General features: G+C 43.3%; 2 protein-coding genes across 3 annotated transcripts in view; both read right to left on the reverse strand.

Annotated features, from left to right (window-relative positions):
• The window catches only part of LOC124038637 (integrin alpha-9-like), a 153,587-nt gene extending 149,838 nt beyond the window's left edge, over nt 1–3,749 (reverse strand). Inside the window, exon 1 of the mRNA XM_046354722.1 lies at nt 2,887–3,749. Within this exon, the coding sequence (XP_046210678.1) occupies nt 2,887–3,095 (209 nt within the window). The 5' untranslated portion in view covers nt 3,096–3,749. The remainder of the gene's footprint in view (nt 1–2,886) is intronic.
• A 2,746-nt stretch (nt 3,750–6,495) lies between these two features.
• The window catches only part of LOC124038636 (golgin subfamily A member 4-like), a 57,514-nt gene continuing 46,505 nt past the window's right edge, over nt 6,496–17,504 (reverse strand). For both annotated transcript variants that reach the window (XM_046354720.1, XM_046354719.1), the window contains exons 20-22: nt 14,664–14,761; nt 10,484–10,570; nt 6,496–7,369 (exon numbers count right to left, since the gene is read on the reverse strand). In XM_046354720.1, the coding sequence (XP_046210676.1) occupies nt 7,355–7,369; nt 10,484–10,570; nt 14,664–14,761 (200 nt within the window). In that variant the 3' untranslated portion in view covers nt 6,496–7,354. The remainder of the gene's footprint in view (nt 7,370–10,483; nt 10,571–14,663; nt 14,762–17,504) is intronic.

Raw genomic sequence — 17,504 nt, forward strand, 5'->3', positions numbered from 1 at the left:
CAACGGGCCCCTACCAGCACCATGTAGACAGAGACAACGGGCCCCTACCAGCACCCCCTAGAGACAATGGGCCCCTACCAGCACCCCGTAGACAGAGACAACGGGCCCCTACCAGCACCCTGTAGAGACAACTGGCCCCTACCAGCACCCTGTAGACAGAGACAACGGGCCCCTATCAGCACCCCGTAGACAGAGACAATGGGCCCCTACCAGTACCCCGTAGACAGAGACAACGGGCCCCTACCAGCACCCTGTAAACAGAGACAACGGGCCCCCTACCAGCACCCCGTAGACAGAGACAATGGGCCCCTACCAGCACCCTGTAGACAGAGACAACCGGCCCCTATCAGCACCCCGTAGACAGAGACAACGGGCCCCTACCAGCACCCTGTAGACAGAGACAACGGGCCCCTATCAACACCCCGTAGACAGAGACAATGGGCCCCTACCAGTACCCCGTAGACAGAGACAACGGGCCCCTATCAGCATCCCGTAGACAGAGACAACGGGCCCCTATCAGCACCCCGTAGACAGAGACAATGGGCCCCTACCAGCACCCTGTAGACAGAGACAACCGGCCCCTATCAGCACCCCGTAGACAGAGACAACGGGCCCCTACCAGCACCCTGTAGACAGAGACAACGGGCCCCTATCAACACCCCGTAGACAGAGACAATGGGCCCCTACCAGCACCCCGTAGACAGAGACAACGGGCCCCTACCAGCACCCTGTAAACAGAGACAACGGGCCCCCTACCAGCAGCCCGTAGACAGAGACAACGGGCCCCCTACCAGCACCCTGTAAACAGAGACAACGGGCCCCTATCAGCACCCCCTAGATACAACGGGCCCCTACCAGCACCCTGTAGACAGAGACAACGGGCCCCTATCAGCACCCCCTAGATACAACGGGCCCCTACCAGCACCCTGTAGACAGAGACAACGGGCCCCTATCAGCACCCCGTAGACAGAGACAATGGAAGGGACACAGTTATTATTAAAGAACACCACAGTGTCAAACAGTCATGATGTCACACAGTGAAGAAGGAAAAGCATTTCCCTACACCTGCAATACCATCTGCTAAATATGTGTATGTGACCAATAACATCTGCTCAATATGTGTATGTGACCAATAACATCTGCTCAATATGTGTATGTGACCAATAACATCTGCTAAATATGTGTATGTGACCAATAACATCTGCTAAATATGTGTATGTGACCAATAACATCTGCTAAATATGTGTATGTGACCAATAACATCTGCTAAATATGTGTATGTGACCAATAACATTTGCGTTGATGAGAAGAGCAGGTGAAAACCACCTTGAAGGATGGGAGTCACCCGGCATCAAGGATAACACACATCCTGTCTCAATGAAGTGGCATAATGGCATCTCATAATCATCTTCATCAGGCCCACTGTAGCACAGAGTAATTCCCCCATGTTTAATACAAGTATGGTAGCCTATATTCAGGCTGGAACCGGGGTAGAACACAATTCACAATTCCACCCCTGGATGGAAACTGAGTGTACAAAACATTAGGAACACCTCTTTCCATGACATAGACGGACCAGGTGAATCCAGGTGAAAACTATGATCCCTTATTGATATCACCTGTTAAATCCACTTCAACTCAATATTAGGAAGGTGTTCCTAATGTTTGGTACACTCAGTGCATAAGGCATCAGCAGACTGACTCATGACAATGAAGACAATGGTGGGTGTTGTGACATCTATGGGACATGATCACTTAACCTTAGGCTGCTACCTGCTGGAATATGGGACAGGTCAGCTTGGCTGCTACATGTTGGAATCTGGGACAGATCAGCTAGGCTGCTACATGCTGGAATCTGGGACAGATCAGCTAGGCTGCTACATGCTGGAATCTGGGACAGGTCAGTTTGGCTGCTACATGCTGGAATCTGGGACAGATCAGCTAGGCTGCTACATGCTGGAATCTGGGACAGATCAGCTAGGCTGCTACATGCTGGAATCTGGGACAGGTCAGTTTGGCTGCTACATGCTGGAATCTGGGACAGATCAGCTAGGCTGCTACATGCTGGGATCTGGGACAGATCAGCTAGGCTGCTACATGCTGGAATCTGGGACAGGTCAGCTTGGCTGCTACATGCTGGAATCTGGGACAGATCAGCTTGGCTGCTACATGCTGGAATCTGGGACAGATCAGCTAGGCTGCTACATGCTGGAATCTGGGACAGGTCAGCTTGGCTGCTACATGCTGGACACTGGGACAGGTCAGCTAGGCTGCTACATGCTGGAATCTGGGACAGGTCAGCTTGGCTGCTACATGCTGGACTCTGGGACAGATCAGCTAGGCTGCTACATGCTGGAATCTGGGACAGGTCAGCTTGGCTGCTACATGCTGGAATCTGGGACAGATCAGCTAGGCTGCTACATGCTGGAATCTGGGACAGGTCAGCTTGGCTGCTACATGCTGGAATCTGGGACAGATCAGCTAGGCTGCTACAGAACAACGGTCCAAATGAAACCAAACAACACTGCACATCAATCGAACTGTTGACATAATTAAGACAATATATCACCGTCATATAAATCAACTGTTTTTCTAAAGAAGAGAAAGACGTTTACGCAGTCAAATGAGACAGTCTATTGATTTCGAATATTTTACTGATTTTGTAGGCGATAGCTCACATCATTTGGCTATTCTTCAACATATGCAAGCAGGTTACACAGCGTGCCCAAAAGTGAATAGCCCAAATACAAACCATAAGAATTGCAACCAAACCCTGCCATTAATGGTCAAGCAAGGGATGATACATAAGTGCATAAACAGTCGGGACTGTAATTGCTATAAGATAGTTAATAGCCTTGATAGGCCTCTTGGTAGCTTGAGACTCACCAGCGCGTGTTGTCATGATAGTGCTCCAGAACAGAGTATCCAAAGAAACTCGAGTCAGGTCCACGGAACACAACAGCATGTTCTAAGTCAATGTTGTAGGACTGAACTACAGAAACAGACAAATACACGCAGAGAACATCCAAAAGGCTCCTCTTCTGATTCAGAACATGACCCATCCTTTGGCGCATCCTTGAGAGGAACAACACCATGGAAGAAGTATATAAAACAAAACAAAGCCCTTCAAGGTTTCAGTGCTAAAGAAAAAGTTACAAAAACGAACAGTTCTGACTACTTTCTGAAGTCTAGCACTATAAAGACGGAAAAACGACAGGGGTAGTGGATCGAGAATAAAAAATAACGGTCCATTGAAAAGTGACGATCTCGCCAGCAGCTCTGCAGACTGTGAATCTGAAGAACTGGTGTCTGTCTCCAGCACGGAGTTGCTTGCGGTGTTGATAAGTGCGGTCATGGCAGAAGGCGAATTTCTCAATGGGTTCCCAGCTCAAGCGTCACATTTCACCAAATAACCCGCCTCGCGCTACCAACTTTTACGAACGACGATGCCCTCTGTCGTTTGGTATGGGGAGCGAGTCAAGGACCAAATACAAATGGCCTGTTGATGGCCAATCCAATTTGTTATTGGCTGCTGATGTTTGATATGTCTTCATTACTTGTTCAAATGTTTTGGAAACGCTTCCTTGTAAGATACTAATGCTTGGTTCAGTTTCCCTGGCCATTCCCTGCTAAAACGTTAGCATTTGTGAAACCATGGTTGTAACGACCCTGGGTTTATACGCGTGGATATCACAGTCGATAGCGCGCTCGACTTCGGGCTAGAAGGTCGAGGGTTTGAGACCTGCTCATTGCCTGTTTCATTACATTGGTGTCAGAAGTGATCGGACCTTGCAACCACGACAGTGTAGGTGCTTGGCCGGTGAGCGCATTCCTATAAGACGTGGAGTCGCTAGCTAGCCTGAGGATGCGCTCTTTGAAAGGAGGAGTAGTGGAACGACCCTGGCTTTATAAACGAGGATATCGACTCTGCTGCTTGAGCATGATTTTGCTGCACAGTTGATAGCGCGCTGGAGTTCGGGCTAGAAGGTCGAGGGTTCGGGATCTGCTCCCTGCTGTTTCATTACAGTATTTTGTACTTTGGGTAAATCTATCCCTTTAACAATGACATAATTCCTTGAGTTAAATTAAATGTAACAGTCAACATAGATTACTGCTATTGTGGCTGCCAAAGTAATTACTGAGTAAGTAAAAAGGCTCTTATTAAATCTTACCCATTTCTAATACAGATGTTACTAATTTCCAAACCTGAAAATGTTATGAAACAGACTTCCCTCATTTCCTCTGTCAGTTTGCAAAACAGTTCTATTAATACTTATATGCTTCCTGACGTGAAATGTCCTGTTTTGATTAGAGCTGGTGTTCTGTTCCCTCCATACAGTTAGAAAACAACCAGGTGATCACTTCATCATCCTCAGAAGCTTTCATCTTGTCATACAGATCAAAAAGGTGGAAACACCTCTTTCTGAAAAATCCCAATATGTGACCATTCAGGACAAATTTACAAAATGTCCTACCGAAATACAGCATCTCACTCTGAAATATACCTGGTCATACAAAATTATGAAAGTCATACTTGAATATAGCACATGTACATACTGTAAACAGCATACATACGGTATATTCACTGAGTGGAAAAAACATTAAGAACACCTTCCTAATCATATGGAGTCCACCCCCTTTTGCCCTCAGAAAAGCCTCAATTTGTCGGGGCATGGACTCAACAAGGTGTCGAAAGCGTGCCACATGCTAATCCATGTTGACTCACAATGCTTCCCAGTTGTGTCAAGTTGGCTGGATGTCCTTTGGGAAGATCATTCTTGATACACATGGGAAAATGTTGAGCGTTAAAACCCAGCAGCATTGCAGTTCTTGACACAAAGCGGTGAGCCTGGCTCTTACTACCATACCCCATTCAAAGGCAGTTACGTATTTTATCTTGCCCATTCACCCTCTAAATGGGGAACACGTACACAATCCATGTCTCAATTGTCTCAAGGTGTAAAAAATATTTCTTAACCGGTCTCCTCCCCTTCACCGACTCTCTTCTCTTTATACATCAATGATGTCCCTCTTGCTGCTGGTGATTCTCTGATCCACCTCTACGCAGACGACACCATTCTGTATACTGTACATCTGGCCCTTCTATGGAAACGGTGTTAACAAACCTCCAAACGAGCTTCAACATCATACAACACTCCTTCTGTGGCCTCAAACTGCTCTTAAATGCTAATAAAACTAAGTGCATGCTCTTGAACTGATTGCTGCCCGCACCCTCCCGCCCGACTAGCATCACTACTCTGGACGGTTCTGACTTAGAATATGTGGACAACTACAAATACCTAGGTGTCTGGTAAGACTGTAAACTCTCCTTCCAGACTAACATCAAACATCTCCAATCCAAAGTTAAATCTAGAATTGGCTTCCTATTTCACAACAAAGCATCCTTCACTCATGCTGCCAAACATACCCTCGTAAAACTGACCATCCTACCGATCCTTGACTTTGGCGATGTCATCTACAAAATAGCCTCCAATACCCTACTCAATAAATTGGATGCAGTCTATCACAGTGCCAGCCGTTTTGTCACCAAAGCCCCATATACTACCCACCACTGCGACCTGTACGCTCTTGTTGGCTGGCCCTCGCTTCATACTCGTCGCCAAACAACCCACTGGCTCCATGTCATCTACAAGACCCTGCTAGGTGAAGTTCCCCCTTATCTCAGCTCGCTTGGTCACCATAGCAGCACCCACCTGTAGCACGCGCTCCAGCAGGTATATCTCTCTAGTCACCCCCAAAACCAATTCCTCCTATGGCCGCCTCTCCTTCCAGTTCTCTGCTGCCAATGACTGGAACAAACTACAAAAACATCTCTGAAACTGGAAACACTTATCCCCCTCACTAGCTTTAAACACCAGCTGTCAGAGCAGCTCACAGATTACTGCACCTGTACATAGCCCATCTATAATTTAGCCCAAACAACTACCTCTTCCCCTACTGTATTTATTTATTTTGCTCCTTTGCACCCCATTATTTATACTTTGCACATTCTTCCACTGCAAATCTACCATTCCAGTGTTTTACTTGCTATATTGTATTTACTTCGCCACCATGGCCTTTTTTTTGCCTTTACCTCCCTTATCTCACCTCATTTGCTCACATTGTATATATACTTATTTTTCTACTGTATTATTGACTGTATGTTTGTTTTACTCCATGTGTCACTGTGTCATTGTACCTGTCTAACTGCTTTGCTTTATCTTGGCCAGGTCACAATAGTAAATGAGAACTTGTTCTCAACTTGCCTACCTGGTTAAATAAAGGGACAAAAAAAAATGTAAAAAAATAAATCTATGCTGATTGAAGTGGATTTAACAAGTGACATCAATAAGGGATCATAGCTTTCACCTGGACTCACCTGGTCAGTCTGTCATGGAAAGAGCAGATGATCCTAATGTTATATACATTCAGTTTACACCATTCACAATATTCACATTTCAACAAAGTGAACAATGAGCAGAGGAAGACAGAACATCTGAGTAAATAAAATTGTATTAGCTCATCTCAAAATGTATTAGCATTGTGCCCTATAGTACAGATTCACTTTGTGTATTTACACTTTACATTATGCTGAGTCTTTATTTTATTGTCTTCACAAAATATCAAGTAGAAAAGCTGTGGGAAACTAACAAGCCAGGGTGTCTAAGTGGTACAGTTCAGGGACAGGAAGAGACAGTTCAGGGACAGGAAGGTACAGTCAAAGGGTTATCTCATCCATATAAATAGAAAGTAGATTCATATTTAGAATCCCTAGAAATAGTCTACATATTGTATTTCTACGATTCCATCAGACAGTCATAAGGAGGAAGTGACCCACAGTAGAAATACAACCAAAACTCTACTGATACAAACAACCTAAAACCATAAATCAACTGAAAAAAAACAACCAAAGAATCAACTCGAAATCACAATCAACCCAATGATCAACAAAAACTTATTGCACAAGCCATCTGTAAAATAGATATATAATTAACCCTGGAATGTTTTTGTTTGTTGTATAATTCATGATTTTAAATTCGTAATTTCATTGTGTGAAATTAGATTGGAAGAAATAGCAACTGGGATGATCCTTACATGGTCTATTTTCTACCTCCCTCGTACCACACACACACACACACACACACACACACACACACACACACACACACACACACACACACACACACACACACACACACACACACACACACACACACACACACACACAAAAGAAAGGACATAAAAGTAGAAGGGCTAGATCTGGTCCACAGTGGTGCAGCAGTCTGCAGTCCTTCAGCAGCAGTTAAGTCCATCTCCATCCTTAAAGTACCAGCATCATCCTGATACCTGACCCTCATCGTAGCCAGGGCTGAAACAGCAGGGAGAAGAAAGATACAGGATTACATTAACTGCACAAACAGTCATATAAACTCAGTATAAAAAGAAAACGGTCCTCTTTCAGGACCCGGTCTTTTAAAGATATGTAAAAATCCTAATAACTTCACAGATCTTCATTGTAAAGGGTTTAAACACTGTTTCCCATGCTTGTTCAACAAACCATAAACAATTAATGAACATATACCTGTGGAACGGTCATTAAGACACTAACAGCTTACAGACGGTAGGCAATTAATTAAGGTCACAGTTATGAAAGCTTAGGACACTAAAGAGGCCTTTCTACTGACTCTGAAAAACACCAAAAGAAAGGGTCCCTGCTCATCTGCGTGAATGTGCCTTAGGCATGCTGCAAGGAGGCATGAGGACTGCAGATGTGGTTGTCTCACCAGGGGTGATGGTTGGATTTGAGTTTATCGTCAAAGGAATGAGCGTTACAGAGACCTGTACTCTGGAGCAGGATCGATTTGGAGGTGGAGGGTCCGTCATGGTCTGGGGCGGTGTGTCACAACATCATCGGACTGAGCTTGTTGTTATTGCAGGCAATCTCAATACTGTGCATTACAGGGAAGACATCCTCCTCCCTCATGTGGTACCCTTCCTGCAGGCTCATCCTGACATGACCCTCCAGCATGACAATGCCACCAGCCATACTGCTCATTCTGAGTGTGACTTCCTGCAAGACAGGAACGTCAGTGTTCTGCCTTGGCCAGCGAAGAGCCTGGATCACAATCCCATTGAGCACGTCTGGAACCTGTTGGATCGGAGGGTGAGGGCTAGGGCCATTCTCCCCCATAAATGTCCAGGAACTTGCAGGTGCCTTGGTGGAAGAGTGGGGTAACATCTCCCAGCAATAACTGGCAAATCTGGTGCAGTCCATGAGGAGGAGATGCACTGCAGTACTTAATGCAGCTGGTGGCCACACCAGATACTGACTGTTACTTTTGATTTTGACCCCCCTTTGTTCAGGGACACATTATTCCATTTCTGTTAGTCACATGTCTGTGGAACATCTTCAGTTTATGTATCTTATGTTCATACAAACATTTACACGTTAAGGTTGCTGAAAATAAACTCAGTTGACAGTGAGAGGACGTTTCATTTTTTGCTGAGTTTACTACTTTGACTGGTAAGTTGCTTAAAGAACAGAAGCACAAATATCAACCCCCATCTAACCTAAAACACTGTTTTGACTCCACTACAGCCAGATCTAATATATTGTATGCTTGTACACAGTGCTTACCAATATACCTCAATACTGTAACAGACAAGAGATAAGACATGTCTTCCCCCTCCATGTTCAAATTGCTGTAACTGATACTGTAGTCAGAGCAAAGTGCTCTACATGGTTATTGTTGTTTAAGATGCTGATGATCTGGAAGAGATGATCAATATACAATGCATTCGGAAAGTATTCAGACCCCTTCCCTTTTCCACATTTTGTTACATTACAGCATTATTCTAAAAGTGATGAAATACATTTTGTTCCTCATCAATCTACAAACAATACCCCATAATGACAAAAGCAAAACCCAAAAAACAGATACCTTATGTAAGTATTCACACTTTACTATGAGACTCGAAATTGAGCTCAAGTGCATCCTGTTTCCATTGATCATCCTTGAGATGTTTCTACAACTTGATTGGATTCCACCTGTGGTAAATTCAATTGATTGGACATGATTTGGAAAGACACACACCTGTCTATATAAGGTCCCACAGTTGACAGTGCATGTCAGGGCAAAAACCAAGCCATGAGGCCGAAGGAATTGTCCGTAGAGCTCAGCGACAGGACTGTGTCGAGTAACAGATCTGGGGAAAGGTACCAAAACATTTCTGCAGCATTGAATGTCCCCAAGAGCACAGCAGCATTCATCCTTCTAAAATGGAAGAAGTTAGTAACCAACAAGTCTCTTCCTAGAGCTGGATACCCAGTCAAACTGAGCAATCAGGGGAGAAGGGCCTTGGTTAGGGAGGTGACCAAGAACCCAATGGACACTGACAGAGCTCCAAAGTTCCTCTGTGGAGATTGGAGAACATTCCAGAAGGACAACCATCTCTGCAGCACTCCACCAATCAGGACATTCTGGTAGTGGCCAGACAGAAGCCACTCCTTAGTAAAAGGCACATGACAGCCTGTTGGAGTTTTCCAAAAGGCACCTAAAGACTCTCAGACCATAAGAAACAAGATTGAACTCTATGGCCTGAATGCCAAGCGTCACGTCTGGAGGAAACCTGGCACCATCCCTACGGTGAAGCATGGTGATGGCAGCATCATGCTGTGGGGATAATTTTCAGTGGCAGGGAATGGGAGACAAGTCAGGATCGAGGGAAAGATGAACGGAGCATTGTACAGAGAGATCCTTCATGAAAACCTGCTCCAGAGTACTCAGGACTAAATTCAAAGAGTTAAATCTTGCTTTTCAATGTAAATACATTTAAACTGGGTCAAAGGTTCACCTTCTAACAGGACAACAACCTTAAGCACACAGCCAAGACAATGCAGGAGTGGTTTTGGGACAAGTCTCTGAGTGGCCCAGCTAGAGCCCAGACTTGAACCCAATCTAACATTTCTGGAGAGACCTGAAAATAGCTGTGAAGCAACACTCCCTATCCAACCTGACAGAGCTTGAGAGGATCTGCAGAGAAGAATGTGCGAAAATCCTCACATGCAGGTATGCTAAGCTTGTAGCGTCATACCAAAGAAGACTCGACGCTGTAATCGCTGCCAAAGGTGCTTCAACAAAGTACTGAGTACAGGGTCTGAAAACTTATGCAAATTTGATATCAGTTTATTTTTATAAAATGTAAAAAATTATACAAATCTGTTTTTGCTTTGTCATTATGGGGTATTGTGTGTGGATTGATGAGGAATGAAAACAATTTAAATACATTTTATAATAAGGCTCTAACGTAACAAAATGTGGAAAAAGTTAAGGGGTTTGAATACTTTCCGAATGCACTATAAGCCAAGGTAATGTCTGTAAGCAATTGCTGACAAAGCACGGACTGTGTGTGAGACTGTCTGTGTGTGGTTGCATATGGCTCATCGTTAGTAGCTTTACAACAAGGAAGAGCAGATGCTTACAATTGCTTTTGTATCCTCTTTCTCCAGAACCTGCTGAGCTTGGTCTGGTGGGAACTTGAGCATGGAGGTTATGACTTTAGCCATAGTCTGTGGGAGGGAAGAGAAAACACAGAAATTACTTAGCCATATGACAAAGAAAAGTAGGATACATTCAAATAGGCTGTTTTTTAAAACCTTTTTTTTCATTTGAAAAAACCTTAAACTTCAACTTTAAGGTGGGGCTGTGGATGTCAATGATATATTTTGGGAAACTGATGACAGTTTCACAACTACAACTGTGTTACGTTCACCAGTTTGTGTTGTTGTGGGTTTGTACGCATATTTCAAGAAGTGGCTTCCTGGATTCCTAAAGCAACCGATTGATTGGCCCCATCACTGATTGGAGCTATGACCCCTCCCTCTCGTCAGGGGATACAGCTGTCTCTTCAATTACAAACTCCTTCTCCAGCTTGATAAAAGCCAGTGTTGCTTCGTCAGAAGAGAGCTTCTTTTTATGTCCTGTGTTGGTCAGTGAAAGTTTTGTTGATATTATTATTTTGTAGCCGCTCCTTCAGAGGTATGTGTATGACAATAGGACGTTCATTTTTCACTTATTCTGTTTCATTGGTTCCCATGGTGGAAGGGGAACACACCTTGGGAGTGTTTAAGCAAGAGGCCTGCGGGCATACATAACCCGTAGTATTTAATCTGTCTATGCACACTAGGTAAGACCTGGGCGGACCACCCCTGTATTTTGGTTAGTGCGCCAGGCGGTGCTAAAGGATAGGTAATTAGTGGGAAGGTAGGTAAGGTAGGAGAGGGGATTCCTTTACTAACTTTCTCTGATTTGGTTCCGTCCAGCCCCTTTTCCCCACATTACCATGTTAAGGAATAATAAATTCCCTGTAAACTGTATTTATCTGCCTCTGTCGTCCATCCCCGCACCTACGATCACACAACTTTTTCACTCCACGGGGAGTTGGGGGGTTGCGTTCCCTCCTCCGAGAGGCGTATGTAACACATGGGTATCCCGCCACATGGTTCCAATGTTTTTCACTGTCAATTCTTGGCATCCGGGTTTGGATCATGGCAGTGAACCTAGTACTAAATATCCTGGTTTGTCCAGCCACTCTCCCAGCCCAGATCCAACATTGATGCTCAGTGAACCACTGTCCAGCTATTCACGAACGTCAGATCCCCGACTGCAACCCACGACAATCCAACAATGACACTGAGTTAACCCTTAACCAGCCATTCACCCAACACAGATTGTCCACAACACCCCATACTGAACCAACTTGGGAGTCTAACTCTGTGACCCTCATCACGATCATATCCAAAATGGAAGTTCAGTGAACCCAAGTCCAGCCATTCACCACCTCAGATCCCTCACTGCAGCCCATAAGACTCTGGGAACCCCTGCTCTCAACACCACCATCAGCTACCCAATCAAATAAGCCTGCTCACAGAGCAATTAACCCATTATCTTCATCCTAATAAACTCCAGGACTATATGCCAGAGTTAGCAGCATGCGTTAGCTATCCCATAAATACTGGGCCTAATCATAAACAGTGCTGCTGAGGAAAGCAGGGCAACAACCACCGAAAGATCTCTGTGTGCTAGAGGAGCTAAACAAGGCCAGCAAGTCTTTAAAATGGCAGCGTGCATCACGTGAATAGTATATGTCTCGGGCCAGGCCTCCTTCAGGACATCCTTCCATTCACAGGGAGGCCATAATGATATGGCTATGACATACAGCTTACTGAGGACCTAGAGGGTAACCCTACTAGCTTTATGCGAGTATCTGATACCCCGCTGACTTTAGGACCGGGTCAACTAGCACTGTTAATTCCCATGCAGAATCATTCATTAGTCCCTGGGCTAAAGAAAACAGAAACACACAATTACTTTTGTATCACTAACTGGGTGATTGTTCTATGTGGGAACGGTGACATTTATTGGCCTCTCTCCATCCAGCCTCCTTTCCCTCCATTTTCTATCACCTCCTTCTCATCCCTCCTTTCCCTCCATTTTCTATCGCCTCCTTCTCATCCCATCTTTCCCTCCATTTTTACCGCCTCCTTCTCCTCTCACCTTTTCATTGAGGGTAAGCAACTAAATACATGGCAACGTATCCGGAGCAGAAAAAAAGGGAAGTGTGATACCGGTTGTTATATTTCAAGAAACTGGGATTATGAGCTCATATGACCCATTTCAGGAAACTAGGCATGTGTTGCGGATCACTACTTCACACAAGAGCTATTTGAATGTAATCTTTTTTTTTATTATCAAAATGCATTTTGGAACATGTGAACTTTCATGTGCCTTAATAACAAACTTGTATGCCATCTAAATACGAATAAAATTACGAGCCTAGTTGGTTTAGCCACAGAGCCAACAACCTTCCCGCTAGCCATGATTGGCTGAGATAATGAGTGGGCTGGACATGCTGAGAGAGGAGTTGGTTTTGGTCTGCCATGTAGCAGGCTTCTGTCTATTTAAGCTGGTCAGTATGAGTAGGTAATCCTGTCTAACGTGGATTTTTATATATGTTGCTTAGTAGAACTGCATAACTGTTGCTCTCCACTTTCTGGAGGACCAAGTTTTGAATTCAGTGGAATTAGAGTACGATAGCTAAGGAGGTGGAGAAAACACCTGTCTCCGGGTTACATCTTCAAACTAAGGGCAACCATGGCATCCGTGACAGGGAGAAACGTCCAACAATGATGTATATGGGTAAGACAGCTAGCTACATTTTCAGATATTATACGTTTCTAAATTTAACAGTCATTTTCATTTCAAGTTAAAGTGTAATGTTAGCTAGCTAATGTTAGCTGGGTGGCTCGCTATCTTAGGTTACATGTATGATCTTATTTGTATCTCAGAGCCATTTGCTTGGCTAGTTATAGCCTAATGTTAGCTAGCTAACATTGAACCTTGTTGGTTAGCTACCTGTAGAATCATGCACGGTAGTAACATCATGAGTTGGGATTATGGTTAATTATTTACCTATCTAGCTAGCTACATGTTTCAACAAAAGACTCCACTAAGCAAATAACCATTTCGGGTGCATTCGTAAATTAAACTCTATTTCAGAGCGGAGAATAACTGATGAATTTATGAATGCTCAACACCTGTTGAATATGGCCAGTGTCAATAAACATCTGCAAAAAAAACAATCAAATTGCTGTCAACAGCACAGTTAGTCACCAATGCTCTGGATAACACGAAAACAGCCTAACCAGCTCTGCTAGGCCGAGTAAAATGGTCAGAGTGGGGTGTGTAACAAGCTAGCCAATTACTTCCCCCTTGTTCATCAACTGTAGTGTATGATATCATTTTGTAGCTCTGTCTCTGCTTTTATCCAATGTAACGAACATAATAAAGATGTTGCTACATAAGACTAAATCAAGGCGGTGGGTCACATAAGGGAACATTGACAGTGCACGTATCAGAAAAGGTTACTTTAATCCCCTAAAGTCGATTGACACGCCGGTGCATAAAATCTAATTGGCATAATAATACAAAATCTGTCAGTTTCAGCAAGAGATGGTTTTTTTTGCATTTGGATGCATCTGAATCCACCCCATCTGCTGATGTAACAGCCAAAATCGTGCAACAGTCAAAAGCACTGCACCACAAGTGCTGAGGCGCCACTACAATGTGACCGTCTGTTTGTAGCGTCCGAACCATTTGGGCTACAAGTGTGACCCCACTGTGGAAAGGGGAGATTTTCACGGACACCATGGTGTTCTCCGCTCTAAGACGCCCACAAATGTCACAGGACTCATTTGAAAGAAACCCGGAACAGTTTAAAAAATGAATGGAAGTAGTTTTGTGCATATCCAAAAAAGGGCTTAAATATGTGTACAAAAAATATTTACTGAGCTTTCTTATATCTCATAGATATAGGACAATCACTTCAAAACCTTTTTTCTTAGCAGTTATTTTTTAACCGTCTTTTTTCACATTTATGCATGTGTTTCTCTGAGCTATTGTGTTTCTCTAATCTAAATTTAACAAATCATTGTTATAAATGTTTTTGAAACCCTAAGGGGTTCTAAAACTCATAATGAAATTGCTAAATGATCCATAGAATAATCGTAAAACAATTCCATATGTCAGCTTAGGACCCCCCCCCCACCCTAATGGCTTAGACTTTTAAGAATGAATGCTAAAGGTGTATATTGATTAAATGACCTTGGTTTCCCGCCCCATCATGTACTCAAACAGGACCTTCCTCAGGTACTCAAACTCTGTGAGTTCTGAGAAGGACTCAGCACTGTAATGGCCAGGATCTGGAACACACAAAACAAAGGTCAGGTTAATGTCAGATAACATAACACATCAGCTCATAGACACTGACATTTGACAATGTGACTAATTCACATCTATGATGGAGAAGTATTGAATGCTCATTTCTCAACTTCAAGAGCTCATTAATAACATTTTCTATTCAAACACACACCATTATAAATATATACACACACAATATCACGTGTGTATATATAAATAAATAAATAGCGTGTGTATCTATGTAATGATGTGTGTGTCTATATAATGTGTGTGTGTCCTGACATTTAATCAGAGTAAAAATCTTGGGTCAGTTAGGATCACCACTTTATTTTAAAAATGTAGAATAATAGTATAGAATGATTTATTTCAGATTGTGTTTCTTTCATCACATTCCCAGTGGGTCAGAAGTTTACATACACTCAATTAGTATTTGGTAGCGTTGCCTTTAAATTGGGTCAAACGTAGTCTTCCACAAGCTGCCCACAATAAGTTGGTTGAATTTTGGCCCATTCCTCCTGACAGAGCTGGTGTAACTAGGTCAGGTTTGTAGGCCTCCTTATGGCGGTTTTGGAGCAATGGCTTCTTCCTTGCTGAGCGGCCTTTCAGGTTATGTCGATATAGGACTCGCTTTACTGTGGACTTTTGTACCGGTTTCCTCCAGCATATTCACAAGGTCCTTTGCTGTTCTGGGATTGATTTGTACTTTTCGCACAAGAGTATGTTCATCTCTAGGAGACAGAACGCATCTCCTTCCTGAGTGGGATGATGGCTGCATGGTCCCATGGCGTTTATACTTGCGTACTATTGTTTGTACAGATGAACGTGGTACCTTCAGGAGTTTGTAAATTGCTCCCAAGGATGAACCAGACTTGTGGAGGTCTACAATTTATTTTCCCGAGATCTTGGCTGATTTCTTTAGATTTTCCCATGATGTCAAGCAAAGAGGCACTGAGTTTGAAGGTAGGTCTTGAAATACATCCACAGGTACACTTCCAATTGACTCAAATTATGTCAATTAGCCTATCAGAATCTTTTAAAGTCATGACATCATTTTCTGGAATTTTCCAAGCTGTTGTATGGCAGTCAATTTAGTGTATGTGAACTTCTGACCCACTGGAATTGTGATACAGTGAAATATAAGTTAAGTAATCTGTCTGTAAACAATTGTTGGAAAAATTACTTGTGTCATGCACGAAGTGGATGTCCTAACCGACCTGCCAAAACTATAGTTTGTTACCAAGAAATTTGTGGAGTGGTTGAAAAACAAGTTTTAATGACTCCAACCTAAGTGTATGTAAACTTCCGACTTCAACTGTAGATACACGCACACACACCAATTTACATTGCGATGTACAGGTAACTGTCAAAATAAAGGAAACACCGACATAAAGTGTCTTAATAGGGCCACTAAGAGCCAGAACAGCTTCAATGCATCATGGCAAAGATTCAACAAGTGTCTGGAACTCTATTGGAGGGATGCGACACCATTCTTCCAAGAGAAATTCCATAATTTGGTGTTTTGTTGGTGGTGAACGCTGTCCTCGCCACCGCACCAGAATCTCATAAGTGTTCAATTGGGTTGAGATTTGGTGACAGATGGCCATGTTATATGGTTTACATCATTTTCATGCTCAATAAACCACTCAGTGACCACTTGTACCCTGTGGATGGGGGCATTGGCCTGCCCAGCATATATATATTTTTTTTCATTTTCCAATTAAGAACATTCAAAACAAAAGTGAAAAGATATTAGACAACGATAGGACAAAGTGACAGTAACAGGCGAACGTAACAAAAATAAATTATAATTATAGTTATATAAACAAACATACAATAATAAATAATAAATCAATAAATAAAAATATTTTAAAAAATAACGAGACATTGGATCACCTGCCGTAGGTTTATCTAGCCCAGGCAGTGTTAGACCTGACATAAGAGCATTGTAAACACGGGAAATGGTCTTGAACAGTGGTTGGTCTGCGTGGCAGAGTTGTTCAATAGGTGACATCTTAGGTAGGTTCCATTGTCCCTTGAGAGTCACCCCAAAAACATTTCGTAGTTGTAGGTAGCTAAAGAAGTCCCTGTTAGGCAAGTGGTATTTCTGTTTCAGCTGATCAAAAGGCATAAGAACTCCCTCCTCGTAACAATGTTCCAGAAGAGTGATCCCCTTATCAGACCATGGTCTAAAGTTACTATTCTGGAAAAACATAGGGATCAATCTATTGTTCCATAAAGGGGTTTTAGGGGAAAGGAATCCCCCTCGTCCGAACAGCTCATGCAGTTTGCACCATGCCAGGACAGAATGTATGATTAAAGGGTTGTCTGTGATGGTTTTGGGTATGGGGGCCCACCTCAAAGCCATGTATGTCAGGGCACGTTCTAATAGCCTCAGCCAACGGTTCGATGGTGAGGGCAAAGAGGTAGGGGCTACTTGGGCAACCTTGTCAGTTCCCCCTATAAAGAGGGAAAGAGGAGGAAGTAATCCCATTGGTAGCAATCCTAGCTTTAGGAGATTTGTAGAGTGATTTTATCAAATTTACAAACACGGTACCTAAACCAAACTTTTCCAAGACGCGAAAGAGGTATGGCCATTCAACCCTATCAAAGGCCTTTTCAGCGTCGAGGGAGACTGCAACACCAGGTATTTTGTTTTTGTTAGCAAGGTGAATTATATCGAAGAACCTTCTGAGATTATTGGAGGACAATCTATTATTTCTGATCTGGGTTGACCAACAGGGGAAG

This window comes from Oncorhynchus gorbuscha, linkage group LG06 (assembly GCF_021184085.1).
Source record: "Oncorhynchus gorbuscha isolate QuinsamMale2020 ecotype Even-year linkage group LG06, OgorEven_v1.0, whole genome shotgun sequence".
Lineage (NCBI taxonomy): Eukaryota > Metazoa > Chordata > Actinopteri > Salmoniformes > Salmonidae > Oncorhynchus > Oncorhynchus gorbuscha.